At 36.8% G+C, this 23997-nt stretch overlaps 1 protein-coding gene across 9 annotated transcripts; it reads right to left on the bottom strand.

The window, feature by feature from the left end:
* Nucleotides 1–1627: 1627 nt before the first annotated feature.
* Nucleotides 1628–23997, bottom strand: LOC104898931 (hypothetical protein). Of its 9 annotated transcripts, none has more exons than XR_007268508.2 (10): nt 23748–23997; nt 22968–23237; nt 22355–22444; nt 9402–9757; nt 6165–6376; nt 5816–6072; nt 5285–5463; nt 4328–4418; nt 2489–2590; nt 1771–1876 (listed from the first exon to the last, which is right to left on the bottom strand). XR_007268508.2 is itself a non-coding variant. In XM_010686060.4 (9 exons), exons 2-8 carry the CDS (start codon nt 23173–23175, stop codon nt 2519–2521), a joined length of 1374 nt encoding a protein of 457 aa, XP_010684362.1. In that variant the 5' UTR covers nt 23176–23237; nt 23748–23997; the 3' UTR covers nt 1628–1876; nt 2489–2518. The 9 variants fall into 9 exon arrangements, 7 of the variants coding, with proteins under 7 accessions (XP_010684362.1, XP_057246898.1, XP_048490141.1 ...); XR_790859.4 differs by lacking the exon at nt 4328–4418 and adding an exon at nt 1959–2022; XM_010686060.4 differs by lacking the exon at nt 4328–4418 and having other exon boundaries at nt 1628–1876.

Below are 23997 nucleotides of genomic sequence, written 5' to 3'. Positions count from 1 at the left end.
ATGTGTAAATTCATAATATCAACTTTTTATATTTTTTATGAATAAGAAATAAAAAATATCATACATCAAAAATACGTCTTGGAGACTGTGCAAAATGAAATGAAAACTATATTTTAAAACAAAGGGAGTATTATAATAATCTACCCAAAACCTTTTCACCTACCATATTTTTTTCTGTCCTACATTTTTATAATGTTTCTTTTCCATTCCGCAAAACGAAACATCCTTTTATTATACTCATTCCTCAAAATTTCCTTAGTTCTTCCCGATACGAGTATAGCAATAAAAAAAAAAAAAGATTATCATGTAAACGATTTGCAAGGAAATATACTCAAAATTTCCAGTTTCCAAACTTGTTTTGTCGCTTTCCCATCTGTAGGCGATAGAACATTATTCCGAAAACATTTAACGAAAGGAACGAAATCGTTATTTCCCTCACTTTTTGCTCCTTATGGCACAAGTAGCCAACACAGAACGAAGGTGCCGTGATGTTTCGCAAGCAGTCCAAACGCGCATTGTAAGACAAAAATTTCCAAACTCTTCTTGCTCCCATAGGGCCTAAAACTTCTTCTTCAATCTTCATCTTTTTGACATTTTGCTACCAGTATAGTAAAATATATTTGCTACAAGTACACTTACACAAATAAAAACTTACTGGAAACTTATCACATGAGAGTAGCACATAATCGGGTTGGGTCAAGTTACATAAATTAAGATGTATGGGTTTGTAAAAACACAGTTAGAAACATAGATAAATAATGTATGACTGATCGCAGTCCCTCAGTAACTCTTTGAACTGGGGGGGGGAGGGGGTAAAGGAGATGCAGCCACAACATCTAGAATTGTAACTAAATTCTTGTGAACTCAAGCATGGACCATCTATGCCATAAATCAGAGTTTCCGGAAAGCAAGGGGGGAACCGGGGAAGATAGGGAGATTGATCACCAATTACGCAGATTAACTCACACAAAAGGAAGGAAATATCAATAAACCTTGAGCAAACATGAAGGATCTTTAGAGCAACTCACAAAATGATGGAAACTGATTGCCAATGTTATAAATAAATCCCACAATCAAAAAACTAAGATCGTCAGTTAATTTGATGAAAAGTTAGCAGTAATAAGCCTAAATCAAATAAAATAGCCCTAGATGAAGTAATAAGCCAAAAGGCGAACAATTATTCAAATTTACCCTCAGACTATCTCAATTAACAAGCTAAACAAACAAAAGCCTTGATCACTACGAAACAAAAACCCGTTACAGATATTAGATGTGTAGCGAGATCAAAAACCAAGGCCAGCACTTAAAACTGAAGTTCTAAACCTGATTGAAACAACTGCTGCAAGCCGAGGGAAGCATTAGTACTTTGATAGTGATAAGACTCATCGGCAACAGCAGTGGCCGACAACATGGTCAGAGGCCACCGGTGAGGCACAATGTGTAAGGACTTCGGTCCAACAAAAAAGGGGGAGAAAGACCACAGAATGTGTTAGGACTTTGGTCCAAGAAAAATTGGAGAAAGACATCCTTGACAATCTTCTCATAGTAACAGTGGCTGATACTAGTCCAAACCTCAGGCTACCATCACAGGGATCCTTACTTGAGCAATTGCTATGAAGTTTCTTAATTGATTCAAATATGCAATAAGGATTTATTATATATAAAACCGTATGACATGTACATTGAGTATTATCTTTATCATAAATATAAAAACAAGAAGCTTCTTCAAAATGGCTAATAAAAATTGAATAACCTATAAAGCCAACATCATGGAAATAATCTCACCCTGAATTTTTCCGGATGCCACTGCATTATCTCAGATCTACTCGACTGACGATACAGCTTTCTGGAAAAAAATCGTCCTTCGAAGTATGGACTACAATGAAGAAATAATATCCAAGATCATTCTCTAGTTCTCATTTATGAAGATAGCAAATTACAATGCAAATATAAGTGACCTGAAAGGATGAACATGTCCATTAATTTCCACAACAGGTTCAGGTCTGTGACATCTAGGATTTGCTGAATACACCAAAACCAGGATCACATTAAACACACTGAAGTGGACAGACATATATTGTCAGCTTGAGAAAATAATGCGATAGTGTCCATAGGTCGATGAACAATGGCAACTAGAGAGCAAAGGGGAAGAAGTGTCTCGGTATCAAGCATATAGGCAAAATCCAGAAAGAAATTAAGCTGGTAACATTAGAAGTCCGGTGCTCCCAGTAGGTTGTTAGCCACCCAAAAATTAATAAAGATATACTCATCTTTTTTTTTTGAGGGAAGATATACTCGTCATCTTTTTTTTTGAGGGAAGATATACTCGTCATCTAGGTCCCAATTCGTGGAAAATAGTCCGACTCTGCTTTGTCACTTTCACAGTGCACTAGACCCGAATAGATACAATGTCATATAAAGACAGACAAAACAGAACCTGACACCACCACCAAATAAAGAAAGTAAAAAGAGAGTAAGAGAAGCTTACCATGCCAAGGATAAAAAGAACCTTTATATATCAAGGCGGAGTTGGAAGAGATTGACCATCCCTATGGCGAAATAACTTCACCAATGCTCTACGCTCACAATCCTTCAAGAAAGCAAGATTCCGAAAACAAATGCTTGGTTAAAACTCTGTGAGGTCTCCTAATTCATAAAGTTTGCATATTCTACATGGTCAATAAGATCTAAAGCAAGACGCGTTAATTAAGAAACACTCTATTTGGCTAAAAATTATTTAGCTAAACAAGAGATAAAAGAGTTGTGGACCCGACATAAAATGAAGTGACAAAAAAGCCTTCATTAGACTTATGAGACTAATTTTAGCTAAACTAATACTCCCTCCGTCCCATAATATAGTGCCTACTTCATTTTTGGTGGGTCAAACTTTAAAATCTTTGACCGAATATTCTCATTTGTATATATAAAAAACTATTCATGGGATCTTGTTAGATTCGTCTCAAGTTAGTTTCATAATATCAACTTTTTATATTTTTTATTAATACGAATTGAAGATATTAAAGGCCAAAGTTACATCTTGGAGACCGTATAAAAAAGAAACAAGCACTATATTATGGGACGGATGGAGTATATAGCTAAAATAGATACTTAGTGATAATTCCTGAAAGGAAAAAACAGCTCCATAGCTTCAAAAGTTACTTAATTTACAATCAACAAGCTTCTTCTCACTTACTTATATAGACAAAATCCCCGTATGTAAAGAGAGATTTGGCCAAAATCAAGAGGATTAAGGTCAGGTGGTTTTAGAGATTTGACATAATAGCTGTGTTTGGTAATTAGCTCAGTGGAAGAGGTTTGGGATCAATCCTTTAATTTCTAAAGAGTTGAGAAGAAGAGCTCTTTGAACAAGAAGAGTTTCTTCAAAAGAGAAGGTGGTAATTTAGAGATTTACAAGAAAAGCAATCAACGTCTCTATATATCATTGAGACGATCAAGCAGCTGACAACAAACAGTCATCACTTCAATTAGATAGCACTGAACCCCAATATTTTTACAGCTTGAGCAAGGAGCTAGTAAAATTAGCTAAACACCGCTAATAAATGCTGTACTTTATCCACTAATTACAAAAACAGGGTCAAAGCATATCGCTATCAACAGTAGAATCCATAATCTCAACAGGATGAAAAGTCTTCTCAAAGGTAAAAGCAAACCAAACCCAAAAGTGAGTTAGGGACTGTAACAAAAACTTCTCCCCTACGGAAAGTCCGTCATGTATTCCTAATGATATAGTAAGAAGCAACCAAATGAAGCTGGAAACTTTTCATAACTATGTTAAATCGGGCGGAAACTTATGCTAACCCAAGGTGAGGCTGGCTCCTATAAATGACACTTCAACAGTACAAGAATTTGAAGCCAGTTCAACAGGAATGAATATTTGAGGAATGCTGGAGACCTAACTGCAAGATTTGTTGGAGTCAAGCAGATGCTAGTAATTGCCTAGATGCACTTAGACCTGAAAAGCTAATCGAGTATTGTATTTCCTGCCCAGGTCATAGAGGACACAATGCTATCGAGCAAAAGAACTCATGCTGCCATTAAAGTAGTAGCGATAATTTTTTGAGGAAAGCATCGGAAAAGCAGAATTTGTTTTTTGAGAGGATCAGACAAGCAGATAATTGAGTGTTTGATAACAAAAGCAAAGTTAGCAAATTTGGCATGATCGTCATAACCCAAATAAGAAGAGAAAGGCTAGAAATCTAATTATTAAATTTTGTAATATGAGTCCATATTGCATTTCTGTAATTTCACTGGAATTGGGGCCCACTATTTCCTCTACCTCACATTTAGATATCAAAGAATTAGTTACCTAGCCTTTCTCTAACAAGAATGGAATCACGTTCTGCAGGATTGGACTCCTAGAAGGACCGGGTGCTTGCCTTAAGAACAATCTCCCTTAACTGCACATTCAATGAGATAGAAGGAAACAGTTTTAACCTAACATGCTACCAGCTGACAATGGGGCATATGACAGCCTACCCGACTTCGATGAAACAGAAGGACAATAAGTAGACAGTTGACTGTTTGATAGCAAAAGCAAATTTAGCAATGTTGTATGAACACCATAATTGCCATGAGGTACAGGGCAACAGTGTTAACCTACGGGGATACCGGCTGAGGCCTGAAGATGGAGCGTATGAGAAACTATTTGACTCCATTGAAATAGCAAAGCTAATACCATATTTGCAAAAGTAAATTTGGTAATTTGGCTTGAACAACATTATTGGAATAAGATACAGGGCAAGCTGATGATGGAGCATAATAACATATGGAACCTACCTGATTCTGATGGAAAAGAGGGATAGGTGGGCTGGAATCAGAGAGGGTATTTTTAACCTTTCATAATCAGTGACTATACTATACAGTTGCAGGCTAAAGAATTCTATAGTCTGTTAGATATTTATGTCCTGTCTTGCCAGATACTTCCAAGTCTAAAATATCTTGTTCATACAAAGTGGCTGTGAGGACATATTTCATAATATCATTCTTATTGTAGCAGTTATCATAGGCATCAATATCATTCTTACTAACCTAATATTACTTGGATTATGATTCGAAAGTTTCTTATTTTCCAAGTGAGTTTTAGCTTATACATAGAACCTAATTGTTATGTTTCTGTCAGTTGTGTGCTAAATCATGAGAAGCAGTTAAGTTTTTGATAGTTCCACATTTTCTCAGTTTCTCATAGTACAGGGAGTCAGGGATGGTATACTGATATACATGCAGCTGAGAGGATGCAATCTGATCAAATAACAATGGAACTTACCTTGAACATATTAAGAAAAAATGGTCTATCAGTATTCATTCGCTTCAACTTCAAATAGGTATGTGCAAAACTCAGCTGATCACGAGAAGTGAAACGATCCACTTCATTAAACCAGAGGCATGAGAAAAGATTTGACATTGGTGTATGGGCTCTGACTATTAAGGAACCTTCAGGTACATCTGCACACCAAAGGTTTGCAATTGAGCAAGCACTCTGTCTGAAAATAGAACTTCAGAAATAGTAAAATACTCCCACCATCTATTAATATCTTTCACATCTTGTTTTGGCACTAAAATTAAGTATAGTTGTCAACTATGAACTTAAAAGGTAGGCTTTGGATAGAGAGAAAAAATGCAAGAGAAATGTCATCATCGACAAAAGAGGGTTGATGTGACAAATAGAGGGAAGGAAATTTTTTCTTGAAATGCAAGTGTGACGTATCTTGGGATGTCATAGAAAGAAATGTGAATGATATCAAGGGATGGAAGGAATATATGATTTAAGATACCAAAGAAAGAGTTTAGCACCCACAACTTGGAAGAGCAATATGAGGATCAGATGCATTAAACTTGGTAAGCCCGTCAGCCTGGTAAAACTTGAACTGCTCATCAATGGCAGTGTGATCATACTTATTAAGACGCTTATTTTGGAGCACCTCCTCCCAAACACATTGGCGATCATAATGCTTTGAGATGGCATACTCTGATTTAGTTCGCCATAGAAAGTGTTCCAGTATTAACAAAGGATCAGCATTAAGCCGCATCTTGCTATCAAGCCAGATAGAATACCTGCAAAGCCAACATAGATGGTTGTCACCAGAGATGACGGTGAAAGTACAAAGGTGTAAGCTGTTCATGATTACAGATATGAAGAAACCTACCTAGAAGATGGGAATAGCCGATGTGCTAGGAGCTTTGGCACCTTACCGGTTCGTCGCATGTCTTCATAAGGCAAATCTTTTACAACTACAATTCTCCATAAACCCATGTGTCCTCTCTCATCAAGAACATTTCCTTCTGAAAACAATTTCGACAATGTTTCCCCATCCAGGAACATAACAAAGCAGACAAGTGTCTTTGAATATTCACTAATCTGCAACAAGTAATTTCCCCTTGTTACCTCAACAGAGTCAACTTAACTAGTATCTTGAAAAAGAACCTAGACAAAACAGAAAAGTATATACTTTTCCACTCTGGAAGGTGTGGGGGGGGGGGGGGGGGGGGGGTTACTTTGATACTGCAATAGAATGCAAAGTTTATTAATAAAACTATGTAGTAACCAAATGGATAAGGAGAAATTCACAAAAGGGGATCCAATTATTACCCCCCAACTATGGATTATTCCATGCAGGTCCCAAGTTTACCACCTTGTGATTTTTATAAGTCCTGAATTACTTATAAACGGTTTAAAAGGTAAGATATTTAAATGTTGGCCCTATTTTATAGGTCTTTGTCACTTGCTGAAAGTGTTAGAAGATGGTAAATATTTAAAAATCTTACCTTCTAAACCGGTTATAAGTAACTCAGAACCTATGAAAATCACAAAATAGTAAACTTGGGACCTATAAAGAATAATCCATAGTTGAGACATATAAAAGAAAATAGGTAATAGTTGAGCTCTCTCTTATAAATTTTTCCAATTAATAATTACGGGGCCAAGCTCCTCAAAGTGATATTTCGACTGCTAAGATGCTTAAAACATCAATATGCTGGTGCTACAAATATAGCCTATATAAAGCCCATTTTCAAGAAAAGATGCAGGCTATGCACTTCCAACTATTACTAATTAACTATATGATCAATGGGTCTACTGCAGTCAATGAATTTGTAGACAAAAAATTAGAATCTTATCCATAGCTCTCCTGCTGCATCTCATATAACGGAACCCTCATTCACGCAATGTGGTTCTTTGGCTCCCAACTAAACGCCTCAATTTTGAATGGACTTGGGGGTCTTGTGGTTTCAATCTTGTGGTTTCAATCACCTAAAGAGTTTCAGAAAACGACTCCCCTTGCCTTAACTTTTCCTTGTTCTTATCCAGTAGTGGTTCCTGAATTCCCTTCCTGACCCCAAGGTTTTTGAATTTTGCCACTCTTAGTTTTGATAATTCAAGCTGCCATCAGTTTCTCCCCCACTACCACCAGTCCACCACCACCTTCAACCACCCATCCCCGCTAACCTCACCAGTCACAACCACCATCACCACGAATCACAATTACCTTTCTGCACAAAAAACCAGACCCCTATTCCCTCTGAACCCTACCCAGCTATTCTAGTGGCCAACAATGCCTTCGACACATAACCGCTGGAACTAACTAAGTGACTAACCCTTTAATCGCCCATAGCTACCACTACACTCAAATCCACAAGCACAACACTCTTGCCACCTAAAGCAGTTTTGATTCCTACATTCCTGACCCTATTCCCCTACCATAAAGGCACCTCAACCTCTACCTTGACCCACAATCACCAACATGCAGCACAATGCCCTCCCCCTTCCAAAAACTCTCTAGCAACCGACAATTGATTTTCCTCTACACTCCCTTTGACCAACAACCACCATACAGAATACCGCCATTTCACCCAAAACCACCACCATTCTCACCATCAATACTTGATCCGTTCCTCTAATTCTACCACCATAAAGCCACCACAACCTCTCCCTCAACCCACGTCAACCCCACAACCACCATCGTGTCGCCCGAAACACACGCCAAATCCCCTTAGCAGCAGAATTTGCTTCTCCTTAGCATACCCTCTCTCCAAAAACCACCATAACCACAATCACCGCCTTCTTTGCTCCCCAACCCTGCAAGAACAGAAGATAGAGAGCAAACTCACAGTCGAGCAATTGCTTTGCTGAACACTCTTGCAAGAGACTTTCAACCAGATATCAGCCTAGGTCTAGGACCTTGGCTTTTGGTGGTTCGATGCTCCTTGGTGTCCATGTGTGGGGTTCAAACCTATACGAACAAAACCTGATAACATTGACTAATTCTGACTTTCATGGTGACTGATAATGGCAATGATCAAATGTGGGCTGCACAGTGGTGGTGGGCCTGGTGGCTGCAAAAAGACTGCCGGTGGAGGTGATTGAGGGCAATGATGATAGAGAAGACTTGTGAGTTTGAGGGTGAGAATAGAAGAGAAACGAAGGTTTATGAGGTTTTAGTCAACCAAAACAATTAACATAAGTAAGAAAGTCTTCCCCCCCTTTCCCAACCAAATATGCTCTGGAAATATTAGATTTTGATTTCTTTCTTTTCTTTGCATTTACACACTTTCCAATGTTTAAAGATAACCTTCAAAGATAGGGAGGAATGAGAAGGTGAAAAATACCTAACGAGAAAACAGATGTGTCCATACATTAAGGAAAAAAATTGTGTGAAGCTATTTACCACCAGTAAATTACTAAAACTGCCCGTATTTTTTTATACCATATTATTATTCTTCTTCTTTCTCCCTCCTCTTCTACTAACCTACCATAACCACCACCACCAACACCGCCACCACTGCAGCCACCTCCTCTCTATCGTCCTCCCTTCTTCTTCTTCTTCTTCCTCCTCCTCCCCCTCCCCTGCCCGTCACTCTCCCCCCTCCTCTTCCCCGATGCTCGACCGGAGCCACCTTCTCCCTTCTTCTTTTTCCTCCTCCCCCTCCCCCTCCCCTGTTCCGCTCTTTCTTCTCTCTCACTGCACCTCTCTCTCTCCTCTGCTCAGCCCGCTGTCACTTCACCACCACTACTCGAGCTCCACCTCACCACCCTCCTGACGCCGCTGCACCAGCGCCACCTCCTTCCTCCTCCCTTCTCTTCTTCTTCCTCCTCCTTCCTCTTCTTCTTCTTCTTCCTCCTTCCTCCTCACAGATTTTCGTCCAAAAAGATTTTTATTGCTCACCATGGAACCCCTCCGTAAAAAACAGATGGTTTCATGCCAAAAAGTTTTTCAATCTTTATATTTTTTGAGATAAAATACGTGATACATATACAACTATGGGCTTTTTTAGTAAAATACGGGCTGTAAATAACAACACCGTAAATTTTGGAAGGAGAGAACAAATAAGAAGAATAAATAAATTAATTGTGAAAACAAGACAACCACTATGCATAATATACTAACCAATTTACTTGTCGGCCGCCTCAAAAAATCAGAACTTCCAAAGATGCACGATGACACAACAACGGCGCATGACTTCATATACTTCTGGTCCTTCTCCTCCAAATCAAATCCAGTACTTTCCATCCCATCAGGCCCCTTTATAAAGCCACAATGCAGAGACTGGTTTCTGGCATAAAAAGACCTCTCTCGTTCTTCTAGAGTCTGATGACCATTAAATCTGAGTTTGTACGGGCTTATCGTCAAATATTTCTCCTCTTTGCCAATATAGTCCAAATCAAAGTTCGTGAAGTTCAAATAATCTTTGGGCTCCAGAATATATTCAACAGACTTTGCAAATTCAACGTCGCATGGATAATCTGAAAGTTGACAACAAATTGAGAAGAGGGAAAAAAAAAAGGGGGGGGGGGGGGGGGTTCTTTTTGCTGGCCCTATGTTTTCATAATTAAATGAAATTATTCTGGGTGCTTTTGACCGATGTTGTTTGTTGTGCATCATAAAGCATGGACTTACCATTAGTTTTGACTTTTGAGTCACTGTATGTATATGGCAATCAATTTTTTAAACATTTGAGTTATATCATGAAGTTGACACTGAAATACCCTTTTATTCCAATTAACAGCAAGCCTAGGGTCGCACAGTCATACTTTTGTCAAATCCTTCGGTAAATTTTTCGAGAACACAATGGGACCACATACAACCACCCATCAGGATATGATACAACCATGACAAGTTCTATGCTAAAACACACCAGAGAACATCAAAGTTATTACACAGTTCTTAAAGTACAGCACAAGCAGGTTATCCATCCAGAAGGACATGACTACTATATCTACATACTATATAGTTGACAAAAGGAGAACAACACGAGTATCGTAGATGTCAAAGATGCTTCCTATTGGCTCTGAGCTCTGAGGTCACCACTCACCAATGGTATAGTTCTTAGAAATTAATTCATATAATGGCCATAATTCATACATGAGCATGCGTTAACACAAGCACGGCACTATTGGGGAAAATTTTCACTTTCCGCAGATCGGTCAGAGACAATGCAGCACACTGACCCCCACAAGAGTCAGAGTAAGAGCCAATCAGCCAACATAAACAAGTCACAATTAAAACAAATTAACAGGTACAATGTGATAACATCATGTTCAATGTAAAGAGGGGCGGTAAGAACCAAATTAGGTACTTGGTCTACTTTGATATTTATAAATGGGACGATGGGAGGGTATGCTAGCAGTCATATATAAGTAACTTGAATCAATCGACATGTAAAAAGCTGAAACATCCAACATTTACAATTAAGCATGAATTACCCACACTTGTGAGTAAAATAGTTAGAAATGTTAGTCAAATCAGACATCTGAAACTTACTTTACTACAAAAGAAAACAACAGATTCCCACATCTGATAGTTCTCAGAAAGCTTCTTCACCTAGGAAATTATTTCAAGATAACTATGAATCACAGATAAAAAAAAAGTCTTAATCATTCTGAATCGTATCCATGGTACTTTGCATCAATTTCTACATATTTAATATTCTATACCAATGGCAATAACAACTACATAGGGTGCACTTTTTTCACATGAGATTTACTTGTATGAACTTATAAGAACTTAATGAAACTTATTAGAACTTATTGGAACTCATCCAAAGTTGTCTAAACTTATAAAGGTGCGAATCGGGATAGCTCAACAAACTTCGCCGTATATTCCACTATCGACATCTTACCCTGACGTAAGGTAAGGAATTCACACTCCTTTGTCTGAAGTGCTGGAGGATAAAACCTTTCCCGTAATTTCTCAAGGAACTTATCCCAAGTAAAATCAGGTCGTTGAACAATATTTTTCACAGTCTTCCACCACATATCTACTTGTCCATCTAAATAGAATGATGCTAACTTCACTCTTAATTTGTTGGACAATTCACCATATCCAGGAGTTTTTCCATATAAGCGATCCAATCCTCGAACTTTACTGATCAGGTTCCCCATCATAAGTCCTAGGATTGTGTGATGCTAACCTTTTATAAAACTTTCCCTCACCATCTGCATCCATATTTGTATGGTTATTCTCCAAAAGATTAACAATCGGGTATTCATTTTTCTAACTGTTATTCTAGCCTCCATTTGGTGACTTGAGTCACCAGATCCTGATGATGAAGCACGACCTCTAGTTCCCACCATCCTAATTAAAGAGAATGAAATATGATTACCTTCCTACTTAATACATTAAGCACATAACATAAAAATAAAGTAAAAAACAACATACACACCAAAATTTGCTCTTATATAAAGCATATAGTTTCAGCTTATACAACCATATCCGAGTAATCAATATACTAGTTACATATATATATACTATTTACATTAGTTAATACTACTATATTCTAACATATATACACGGCTCATAGGCCCAAAAGTTGGTACACCTATATACATCCTAACATCATATACCCAAAAGATGTCACCCTATACTATATCAACTATAATGTTACCCCAAAAAGATCATCTTACTTCAAGTTCTCTCCAATGATCTAATCTATTTGAAAGGGATCTCGTACATAACCACTATCACTACTACTCCCCGATTCTATTTTTCATGGCTTGTAATCTGAATCATAACTTGAGCTACTTTCATAAGAGATACTACTTTCATCTTCTTCCGTATCCTGGTCTTCTATTCCCTCATTTCCTATCTCGGCTTTTTTTATTTCCATCTCGGGATCCTCTTCTTCAATTTCTTCACTGTCAGAACTAATATTGATATACTCGATTTCCTTATTACCTTTCTCAGGCTGATTAACTTCTTCAGTTCTACTTTCCTTTATCCTGTTGGGACATGCTTCATCCTCAACCTTCCTCTTTTTAGGAGGTATTTCCTTATTCTTGTTACCACCATCCACTTTAGCATTTTCCCAATCCATTTGAGCTTCTAATTCTTTGATTTTCGTAGTCTTATACTCTTCATATGTTATGATAGCTCCTTCTTTTCTTCCCTTACGATCCACTTCTTGAATCCTCCTATAAACTTCCTCGACTGTGACATTCCATTGTATAAGCTTCTTGTTTATTGTGGCATAGTCAATTTCTGACCCCCTCAATTCTCTATCAGGAATATAATAGTCTAATATCGTCCAATATTCTTGCATAAAATCTCTAAATGGATAATTCAAACGCAAAGTCTTTACTAATGTATAAGCTTGAACTTCCGGACGAGCATATGGGTTTTCTTCTCCTCGGCCCATTGCTTGATTATACTCTACAATTGCCTTCATTACTTGCCTTGCACAAGCAGGTATATCCGTATAACACAAGCTAGCAGAAAATAGAGTGTCTGGTTCACGAATTCCTGGAATATCTTCACCTATGCTTTCAAGATTGTCTGTCCACGTATCCTCGAAATCAGAAGTTTCAATCACTATTGGCTTTCCTTTACTTCCTGGATTCATCTACATCATCAAAACATATAAACATCATTTAACAACTAGTCTAACTCAAACTTCATAGTAATCACCGTAAGATAACATAGAATAGTCATACTTATACATTCTAATGTCTTAATTTAGCTCGGATACCACTTAACTATAGGTATGGAAATCTCTAGGTTAAAACCAAACTAAGTGTGTACCTTCACTAAAGATGCTTAAGGCAACGAAACTCCTTAATCCAATTGATTAACTACTCCTATAGCTTCCCCTGAATATATAAAATGCTAAAGATTACTTTCAACAAGCTTATACATTAGTAAAGACTTTGCCTTTGAATTATCCATACAGAGATCTTATGCAAGAATATTGGACGATATTAGACTATTATATTCCTGATAGAGAATTGAGGGGGTCAGAAATTGACTATGCCACAATAAACAAGAAGCTTATACAATGGAATGTCACAGTCGAGGAAGTTTATAGGAGGATTCAAGAAGTGGATCGTAAGGGAAGAAAAGAAGGAGCTATCATAACATATGAAGAGTATAAGACTACGAAAATCAAAGAATTAGAAGCTCAAATGGATTGGGAAAATGCTAAAGTGGATGGTGGTAACAAGAATAAGGAAATACCTCCTAAAAAGAGGAAGGTTGAGGATGAAGCATGTCCCAACAGGATAAAGGAAAGTAGAACTGAAGAAGTTAATCAGCCTGAGAAAGGTAATAAGGAAATCGAGTATATCAATATTAGTTCTGACAGTGAAGAAATTGAAGAAGAGGATCCCGAGATGGAAATAAAAAAAAGCCGAGATAGGAAATGAGGGAATAGAAGACCAGGATACGGAAGAAGATGAAAGTAGTATCTCTTATGAAAGTAGCTCAAGTTATGATTCAGATTACAAGCCATGAAAAATAGAATCGGGGAGTAGTAGTGATAGTGGTTATGTACGAGATCCCTTTCAAATAGATTAGATCATTGGAGAGAACTTGAAGTGAAGATGATCTTTTTGGGGTAACATTATAGTTGGTATAGTATAGGGTGACATCTTTTTGGGTATATGATGTTAGGATGTATATAGGTGTACCAACTTTTGGGCCTATGAGCCGTGTATATATGTTAGAATATAGTAGTATTAACTAATGTAAATAGTATATATATATATGTAACTAGTAATATTGATTACTCGGATATGGTTGTATAAGCTGAAACTATATGCTTTTATATAAGAGCAAATTTTGGTGTGTATGTGTTGTTTTTTACTTTATTTTTATGTTATGTGCTTAATGCATTAAGTGGGAAGGTAATAGTATTTCATTCTCTTTAATTAGGATGGTAGGAACTAGAGGTCGTGCTTCATCATCAGGATCTGGTGACTCAATTCACCAAATGGAGGCTAGAACTAACTAGTTAGAAAACATGAATACCCGATTGTTAAATCTTTTGGAGAATAACCATACAAATATGGATGCAGATGGTGAGGGAAAGTTTTATAAAAGGTTAGCATCACACAATCCTAGGACTTATGATGGGGAACCTGATCCAGTAAAGTTCGAGGATTGGATCGCTTATATGGAAAAACTCCTGGATATGGTGAATTGTCCAACAAATTTAAGAGTGAAGTTAGCATCATTCTATTTAGATGGACAAGCAGATATGTGGTGGAAGACTGTGAAAAATATTGTTCAACGACCTGATTTTACTTGGGATAAGTTCCTTGAGAAATTACGGGAAAGGTTTTATCCTCCAGCCACTTCAGACAAAGAAGGAGTGTGAATTCCTTACCTTACGTCAGGGTAAGATGTCGATAGTGGAATATACGGCGAAGTTTGTCAAAGCTATCCCGATTTGCACCTGACTTAGTGAAGTCGGAAAAGTTTAAGGTGACATGGTATTTCGAAGGATTGAATTTATTTATTAGAAGAGAGTTGGACATTGTATCAATTTCCGAGAATTATATGATAAAGGATTGGAGCAAGAAAGAATTAGTGAGAAAGAAAAAAAGAAATAAGCAAAAGAAGGAATGTTAGGAGCGAGGAAGAAGAGAAAAGTAAGAAGCTTCGAGTTGTTCAACCGGTTGTACGTGCACCAAACTTTCAACAGCATACTCAACCTAAAAATCGAGGATGTTTTCAATGTGGAAGGATGCATTTTGGAAGGACCTGTGAAGGAAAGTCTATATGTTTTGAATGTAAGAATCCTGGGCACATTGCTAAAGACTGCCCGGAAACGGCTAAGAAGAATATGAAGGAAGCTGGATATGTAAGAACACAAACTGGACCTACCAGATTTGGAATGAGTAATGCGAAAGGGAACCAAGGAGGATCGACTTTTAATCGCAATAATCAAAGAGGATCATATGCGAATCCAGGGAAGGTAGCTGGAAGGATGTATGCCATAGGCACTGAAGGAGAGGCACAACCCGAGTTTGTCGGAAATGATAATTTGGATGCTTATGGAAACGAGGAGGCCGAACTTATTAAAGATGGAGGTAATGTAATCTCCGAAACGTTTCTTGTGAATTATGTACCTGCATATGTTCTTTTTGATTCTGGAGCATCCAACTCCTTTATATCCCCTCGTTGCTTAAAAGATTGAATCCAACCCCAAAACAGTCAAAAATAGACTTAGCAACCTTCCTGACGGTTTACGAGTCAAGTGTGAGAATTTATGTAAAGAATGTTGCATAAGTATCACGGGTAATGAATTGATGGCCGACTTAGTACAATTTGATTTAGGGTATTATGATGTAATTTGGGGAATGGACAGGCTTAGTAAATATGAAGTTGTAATTGAATGTGAAGCACTGACGATCCAGTTAAAAACTCCACAAGGTGGTAAAATCGTGTATCACGAAGTTATGAAGAAATCGAGAGTGAAAATTGTTTACATGATGAAGATTGCTAAGGAGATAAGAAGAGGGAGAAATGCTTACTTGTGCCATGTAATTGACACAACCGAAAGTCCCTTAAAAGTAGAAGAAATTCCGATAGTAAGGGAGTTCCCAGATGTATTCCCGGAAGAATTTACCTGGAAGACGTGTAGTGAACTTTCACATCGATCTAGTGCCAGGAGCTACGCCTATTTCCAGAAGTCCATATCGTATGGCCCCTGCAGAGATGGTTGAATTAAAGAAACAACTAGAGGAGCTGTTGCAGAAAGGATACATTAGACCAAGTGTATCTCCATGGGGATCCCGTGTGTTATTTGTTAGGAAGAAGGATGGAACAATGAGACTGTGTATAGATTACAGGGAGATTAATAAAATTACAGTGAAGAATAGGTATCCTCTTCCTAGAATAGATGATTTGTTTGACCAGTTAAAAGGTGTTAGGTTTTCTCCAAGATTGAGATCAGGATACCATCAAATGAGGATTGTTGATGAAGATATTCCTAAAACAGCGTTTAGAACAAGATATGGTCATTATGAATTTGTGGTAATGCCTTTTGGGTTAACAAATGCCCCAGCAGCATTTAAGGATTATTTAGATCAATTCGTAGTGGTCTTTATTGATGATATACTAGTGTATTCGAAGAATAAAAGAGACCACGAGGATCATTTACGGATAGTATTAAATATACTGAGAGAAAAGAAGTTATATGCTAAGTTGAGTAAGTGTAATTTTTGGTTATCTGAAGTGTCATTCTTAGGGCATGTAATTTCAAAAGAGGGAGTGATGGTTGATCCCGACTCATGAGAATATGAAGGCGATTGTGGAATGGTATTGCGACCGTATGCCTAGTTGGCTACCTAGCGAGGGTAAAAGATCGTTGGGAAAGTGTATTTGTTATTACTTGGGTAATTAGAGTTCAAGTTTTGAGCTATAGAATAAGAGTCTAGATTTGTGTAAAACTTTGGGAATAAGAGTATGGAATTCGAAATCTATTTGTTGGGAATATTGAGAACTTTTTCATAGAAATTTAGTAAGGGCTATCGGAGGTTGTAGTGCTTGATATATGGATATATGAGTTTATGTTTTGAAGTTCGAGGACGAAACTTATTTTAAGGGTGGAAGTATGTAATAGCCCTGTTTTAAAGAGCGTTTATTTAAAAGCTAAATATATTTATTAAGTTAATTATATTTCGAAAATTCTTATTTTATTGAGTTGGAGTTGAATTATATTGACGTGTTGGTTATGTATTTATTTATTTTTATTATGAGATTATTATTGTTATTATTATTTTATATTTTGGGTTTATGCAATTAGTTGAGCGGTATTCGTCCTAAATAGAAAACCGAAGTCGGGTTCCCATCCTTTAATGTTGTCGGTTGTTTTTGGAAGATAACCCATAAATTTCCCCTTCATTGTCACTCAAATAAGTAACCAAAACACCCCCCCCCCCTTGTTATTTTGTCGGTTTAATGAATCCAAAACCCAAACTCCTTCATTTCTCTCTCCTCATATTTCTCACACCCAAAAGAAGGAAACCCCAACCCCCGTGAAAAGGAAACCCGAAAACCCCGTGAAACCCCAATCCATTCTCTGTCCTTCGCCAGATGTGCCTCCCTCACCAGAGTTTTCCTTCCCCTCTGTTCACGCTGCCGTTGTGCCGATGTTGTTGTGGTGCCGCCAATATGTTTTTCGCCCTTCCCTAGTTCTTGTTCGGCTTGGTGGTGGTGCAGCCACCACCATCTTTTGTGTCCTTCTACGATGCATCACTATGGATCCCTGCTCACATTTTCTCTCTCCTCGTTTGTCTTGTTGCTGGTCTTGTTCTTCTTCCTCTGTTCGTGTTCTGCTGCCACGGTACTGTTGTTAATGTCCTTTGCCGCTGGCATCGTCGGAGCTCAGCTCCCCTCTTATGCTTTGTTTTTCATCCGTGCTCAAGTAGAGCAGAGGTACACACCTCTTATCTAGTTTTCTTTAAATTTCAAAATTCTTGATTAGTGATTCAAGCCTAATTTATATTTAGATTATGATTAAGAGTTTAATTATGGAGTATTAGTTTAATTGAGAGAGGTTGTGGTGGTTGTTGTTGTGGTGGTTGATGTTGTTTGTGATGTTGTCCTAGTTGTTGTTGCGTTGTCATTATGGTTGCTGCTATTATGTTGTTTTGTTGTTGTGGTACTGTGGTACTGTTGTTATTATTGTTAGTGGTGGTGTTGGTGTTATAATATTGTTGGTGTTTGGATTGTTGTGGTGGTGGTGATGTGCCACAGTTATTGGTTTGTTGTTGTTCTTAATTTAGGTGAAAGTTGTGAGTTAAGGTTAGTTAGTTTGGTTCTATAATTAGAATTCTCATTATAAATTAAGGATTATAGAATTAGAATGTTAAAGGTTAATAACTTGTAAATTGGGAACTAGTTATGGTTTCACTTTCTAGTTAATTAGATTAGTTAAGATTGATTATTGATTATCGTTATAATTGTGAGGTGATTCTTGGAGGATGATTTCGGTATGAAGTATCATTCGGGATTATGAAGGAAATTATGTTGGTGGAATTGGATTGCATTTCAGGTAACTTTTATATTCAGTAAAATCTTTTACTCATGCCCTTGTGTGTGTGGATCTCTATGTTCTGTTTTTGATAAATAAGTTTATACTATGGCCATAGATATGAATGTGATGATGAAATGTCATTAATTGATTATGAATATGCAAATTTTTCCTGGCTTAGTTTTGGCTTAGTTTATGAACTGAAAATAGTAAGTGGGCAAGGTATGAGTGAAGGATGGTTATACGGTCGGCTACGCTCCATTGCGAACTTTTGGGGTAGTATTGCTGGACTCTATAGCGAAGCTTGGAGGCAGCGTTTAGCGTTTAGCGTTTATCGTTGTCCGAAGCCTGTACTTGTCACTGATTTGTTTAAGACAGTGAGCTATGCCAGCGTGGTTACGAGATGAAAATGATTTTGAGAAATAAAATGTTTATAACGGGCTGAAGTAAAGGTTACGAGTTTTCCACTCATTTTGGAATTTTGTTTGTTTTGTATTTCTTCTCTGAAGTTGCAGGTTTGGTATCAAGAGCTCGAGAACGGAAGTGAAGCAAGATTATGATGTTGTCGTAGATTAAAGATTGAGTTTGTATCTAGATTGTTGATTTGAGAATTAGTTATTTATATTTTGTTGTATATAATATTTGGGAATCTAGTCGAGATAATTGTGTTTTTTTTAACGATTTTGTTTTGTGGGCCAATAACCCACAGGTCCAGGATCGTTTTATAGGCTATATTTCATTCGAGGCTTATTAAGCGTTGATTGTGATTAGTGAATCTTAAGTGTGTTTAGCTAGCAGCGTCGTAGGGCTAAGTGATGATTAGGCCCCTTAGGTTTGCTCAAAAGTGAAATTAGACCCCTTAAGTTTCACTTGTGGTGAGTAACCCCCACAACTTTACCCAAATGTGAGATTACACACTTATTAGTATATATAACCATTTTTTTCTTCACAAATGTTTTTTTAAGGAAAAATACCAGGGTAAAAAATTCAAAAATCCTTTATGATGATATGAAATATCTTAAATACACAAATTATACATATTAAGTATATACATACATAAATAAATAAAAAAACAACTTCAGATTAGACCCTATCACTATGCAATCATTCTCATCTTCCTCATAGCCTTGCCAGGAAGAATAAGTTGTATAATCTAATATCTTAGTATTAAAAAAAATTATTTACTAAAGAGAAAATGGCTGAATATTATAATAAGTGTGTAATCTCACAATCGGGTAAAGTTATGGGAGTTGATCACCACAAGTGAAACTTGAGGGGCCTAATCTCACTTTTACGCAAACTTAGGGGGCATAATCACCACTTTCGCGCTTAATACTTATTGTAGTTCTGAACTAAACTTGGGTAGCGCTTTTAGGAACTTATTTGAACTTATGGGAGTTTATTTGGACTTATTGAATCTTATATACTTCCTTCGTTCCATAATAAGTGAAACATAGGGATTGGGTACAAGATTTAATAAACATCACTTTCAAAAGCCAAAAAGTCAGAAAATACCCTTTTTATTATCAAAAGGAGGAAAGAGAAAAGCAAACCACACAAGTTTGTGATGGGCACTCTTGTCATTTTGTCACTTTCTTTTATCCATTCATGGTGTGTTTCACTTATTTTGAAACGTTCTAAAATAGTAAGTGTTTCACTTATTATGGAACGGAGGAAGTAATTTTATGTGAACTTACTTTACTTAGACCTCTTTTTTTATTCCTGAAATTGGAGTGTGTGAAGGTTTGGATGTGAGTAAGCTAATCTATAACCCACCCTTTTCAAGTCACTCTAGGGGCTGCCTATAACCTTTTTATCATCATTAGTGTTCCTTTGGTTTAACTTAATTATCTCAGATAAAGCTTGAGTTCCAAAAACCCATCGAGTATCTTAAGAAAAAACTAACAAAATGCACTACCTTCACAATCTTCGCCTTTCTCAATATAACACAACCAATCACCAAAAAGAACGCTTTAAAGCAAATTGCATAAATGCAGCATCCGAAGATATTACACTTCTATGACATGATCTAAAATATCACTTTGTGCAGATTCTTAAGCAAGATCTTCGAGTATAAGAATAAATCAAAGGCCAGAGTAACATTTGTAATAAATGAGAAACTTGATGATAACTAACACCAGGCTACCCAAAAGGCTCTCGTAATCCAGTTCACCATCAGTTGCCCTAAAATTTTGTGAGTCCTACAAAGAGCAAAAAATCTAGGAGAGCCCCTCATATATAATCTGCAAAAATCTTTTTCAACATAAAACTATATGTATGAATGAGCCACACCAGGAAGATGACTTTACAAAATCAAGCTTAGTTGAAACCTAAGCCAATAAATTCACAAGTGATAGTTCAAATAAGTGGATCATTCAAAATGTCTTTATCAACTTGTTGAGTAAATTATACTGCCTAGTCCCTCCATCACTTTCTACATGTTCTATATTTTTCTTTTAGAACAAAACCAGTGAACTTCTAGGATTTTTAGAACAGAAATTTGACAATTGTTCATCTTAAGCTTGTTACTTTTATATGTTAATCAAATTCTTCAAACAACATTTATTTTTCTGAAATTGTTGACATGATTTCTTGATAATAATAATCTTTATTATTAATAACTAAAGTTATGATATATAAATTATGCTATACTCCCGCCAGTTTCCTAATTTCTCTTCGCTTCCCATTTACATCCCATTTTCTAAGTTCTACTCACTGTTGCTTTATTATTTGGCAAACTTTTTTCCTCTTTCATACTTTGATACCTCACGATTTTATTTAAAAAATATTTTAATTCATATTACTATTGTTGCTATTGTTGTTGTTATCTAATGATCAAAGAAGAAAACATTATGGTTATCTACAGTTGTTGTCATTTCTAGTAATGTTGTAATAAGAAACATTATAATAGTTCTAACAACCTAGAGCCTTAAAAAAAATCTGAACCCTAATCCTAGTTTTTCTCTCTAGCCCTCCCTTTTTTCCCTTTTCCCTTCATCAGTTTGGCGTTGCCATTGATGATCTCATCCATGGTAAGCCCCTTTTCCTCTCTTGTTTCCACTTTCTAGTTTGTCTTTTTATTTTGTTGAATAAGTTAGTCTCTCTTCATGAGAGTTTCTTGTAGCGTGCTGTGGGAAGTCTAGTCTTCTTTGTTGTGGAGGTCTCCTTCTTCCCTATGGAAGTTGTGAGTCTAGTTTGTTTATTTGTAGGTATGGAAAATTGTTCTCATCGGTTGAAGTTCAAAACTATCAGCATGAAGATATTGGAAGCTTGGATGCGGTCAATATGGATATATCGAGAATTATCTGCTCCAAATTATGTCAAAATGAGAGACGGTTCCATTAATAGTTGCTTGAGACAACAAATACAAGGGATCTGCACCGCAATATTCGATTTGGTCTATTGTAGTTTCATCGAAGACGAAGTTGATTTGATATTGTTTAGTTATATCTTGTTTTTCTTTGATACCTATTGTAGATGTCGTTTGGCCTTCAATTAATGAAATTTCTCTTTCATAAATTTTAAAAAAAATGGCAGGAGCCCATCTTCTTTTGCCATTATGCCGAGGATTGTCATCACCCTATACTTACTCCCCCGAGATAAGGATAAAAGTTGACATACTTAGTACTACTAGTAGTAGTAGCAGCAGTAGCAATAGTAGTAGTAATAAAAACAACATCATTATGTATAGGAGCAATACATTATTAGTATCATTACTTTATCACTATTATTATTCATGGAGTTGTAAATTTTCTAAAAGGAGATAATGATCATGACCTTTTTTTTTATCTTACTTGAATTTCATTTACTGAACCTGATTTACATGTTTCATGAAGTAAGCAAAAGAACAGAAAGGTGAACCACACTAGCTCATAAGTAATATATCTTCCTCGGACTCTATGCATCTATAACGAGATCATAAACTAATTAGCTCATGAAGATAAATCTGTTGAACACCCCCTTGCTTAAGGTAGGCTCACTAAATAATCAAACCCAAAATCTAGCTCAAGTTGTGTTCTCTTGTTAACAATCAACTCTTGCTAAACCAGAAAGCAAATCAATAGATAAAAACAAGAAAAATTCTTACGTTTTGAAGATCTTTTCTTTTTGGTAATATTGCTCTCGAGGCCTCTTTTCCGCACACTGAAGAAAGACGACATGCCATCTTCATTCTCACCTACAAATATGCATACCTTCATCAAGAGTTATCTTTCGAGCATTGAAGGATGAAAGCCTCGAAAGGATATACAAAGAGAAGAGCTTTTAAGAAATGATAACGTGTGATCATAAATAACACTCAATACTCTTACTCATGCAATTCTCAAATACAGTGATATTTAGAATTATCTATGCATAAGAATCTCTAATTCGATCCACAGGTACATCAAAGTTTAAAACAAGAATATGGGAAAAGGTGGCAATCAACAAGAAAAAAGGACATTACCCAATGACAGATATACTGATGGCAAGCATTAAAAGAGTTGGTAAATGCAGAACTTTAATATAGGGGCGTAATCACATACTCCAAATACTCCGTATACTAATGGCTAGCAGTAAAAATTGAACTGTTTGTCTGTTTCATTAGCAAAGCAAACACAAGACTTTGTCCAACAATAATATAGCACGGTGTGCAAATAGATGCTTGTGTAAAAACATCATTCGAAAAACATAATGATGGAAATCATATTGTATATGCTTACCATGGAAATGCACTTTAACACTGAAAAATGTCATGCATATGAAGAATATAGCTCCAATTAGCAACAACAAAACCGAGAGTCTCTGTCGACTAATCCAACCAAACCTCTTAGCCCTGCGAGCGACTCGAACAGGGACACCATCACCTCTTTCATTGGACTTGGAACCCACACAAACAATCACATCCCCTTTTTGGTGTTTAATCGCCATTTTTCTCTATAAAGATGTAATCTCGCAAGATACATCAATGTTGATAATGAACCATCTCATTTCTGCAATATCATTGTAAATGTGGGTAAAATAAAAGCACAGAGATAACCCTACTACCAGGCCCGTCCCTGAGCCAGGGCAGGCGGGGCGGCCGCCCTGGGCCCAAGGATGACAGGTCATTCATTTCTGATTTCCAGCCACAACACTTGAAAAATTGATCTGATGAAATTAAACAAGAACAAGTGAACACAAATATGCGCATCTACAAATTGTGACATAAATTTTCTTACTATTTAGTTCCATGAAACAAACAAACAAACATGAATTAAGAAGTTATACCAGAAATTCATTGGAATCATAAGTTTATAACATGTAAATTATCCATCTCTAAAAACATGAAATAACATATATGAGATAAAGAAAAAATAGGTTGAATTCATGAAACAAACAATAACAACCGCATAAAACCAATCGCATGAATAATCACATGAAGTAGATCTTAAAAATCGCAATTCCACACCAAAATCCCCGCAACAAAACAAGTAGATTCATATAAGGAACAAAACAAGAACCTGGAACGAGCTTCTGCAATTCGAGCTTTGGAATTAGGCAATTAGCGTATGAGTGACGAATTTGCGTATGACTTATGAGAGGTTCGAGTGGTTCTAAAGGAATTGAATTTGCGTATGAGTTGGGCACCGGCACCTGCACCTGCACCTGCACCTGCACCTGCACCGGCACCGTCACCTTCACCTGAGCGTCTTTTGGAGTGTTACTCGCCTATAGTTTAAGATTTTTATTATGCAAAACACTCGAAAATAT

Source organism: Beta vulgaris, chromosome 7 (assembly GCF_026745355.1).
Source record: "Beta vulgaris subsp. vulgaris cultivar EL10 chromosome 7, EL10.2, whole genome shotgun sequence".
NCBI classification, from domain to species: domain Eukaryota; kingdom Viridiplantae; phylum Streptophyta; class Magnoliopsida; order Caryophyllales; family Amaranthaceae; genus Beta; species Beta vulgaris.
The sequence above is the reverse complement of the archived record's forward strand: the minus strand, read 5'-3'. Positions and strand labels throughout refer to the sequence as shown.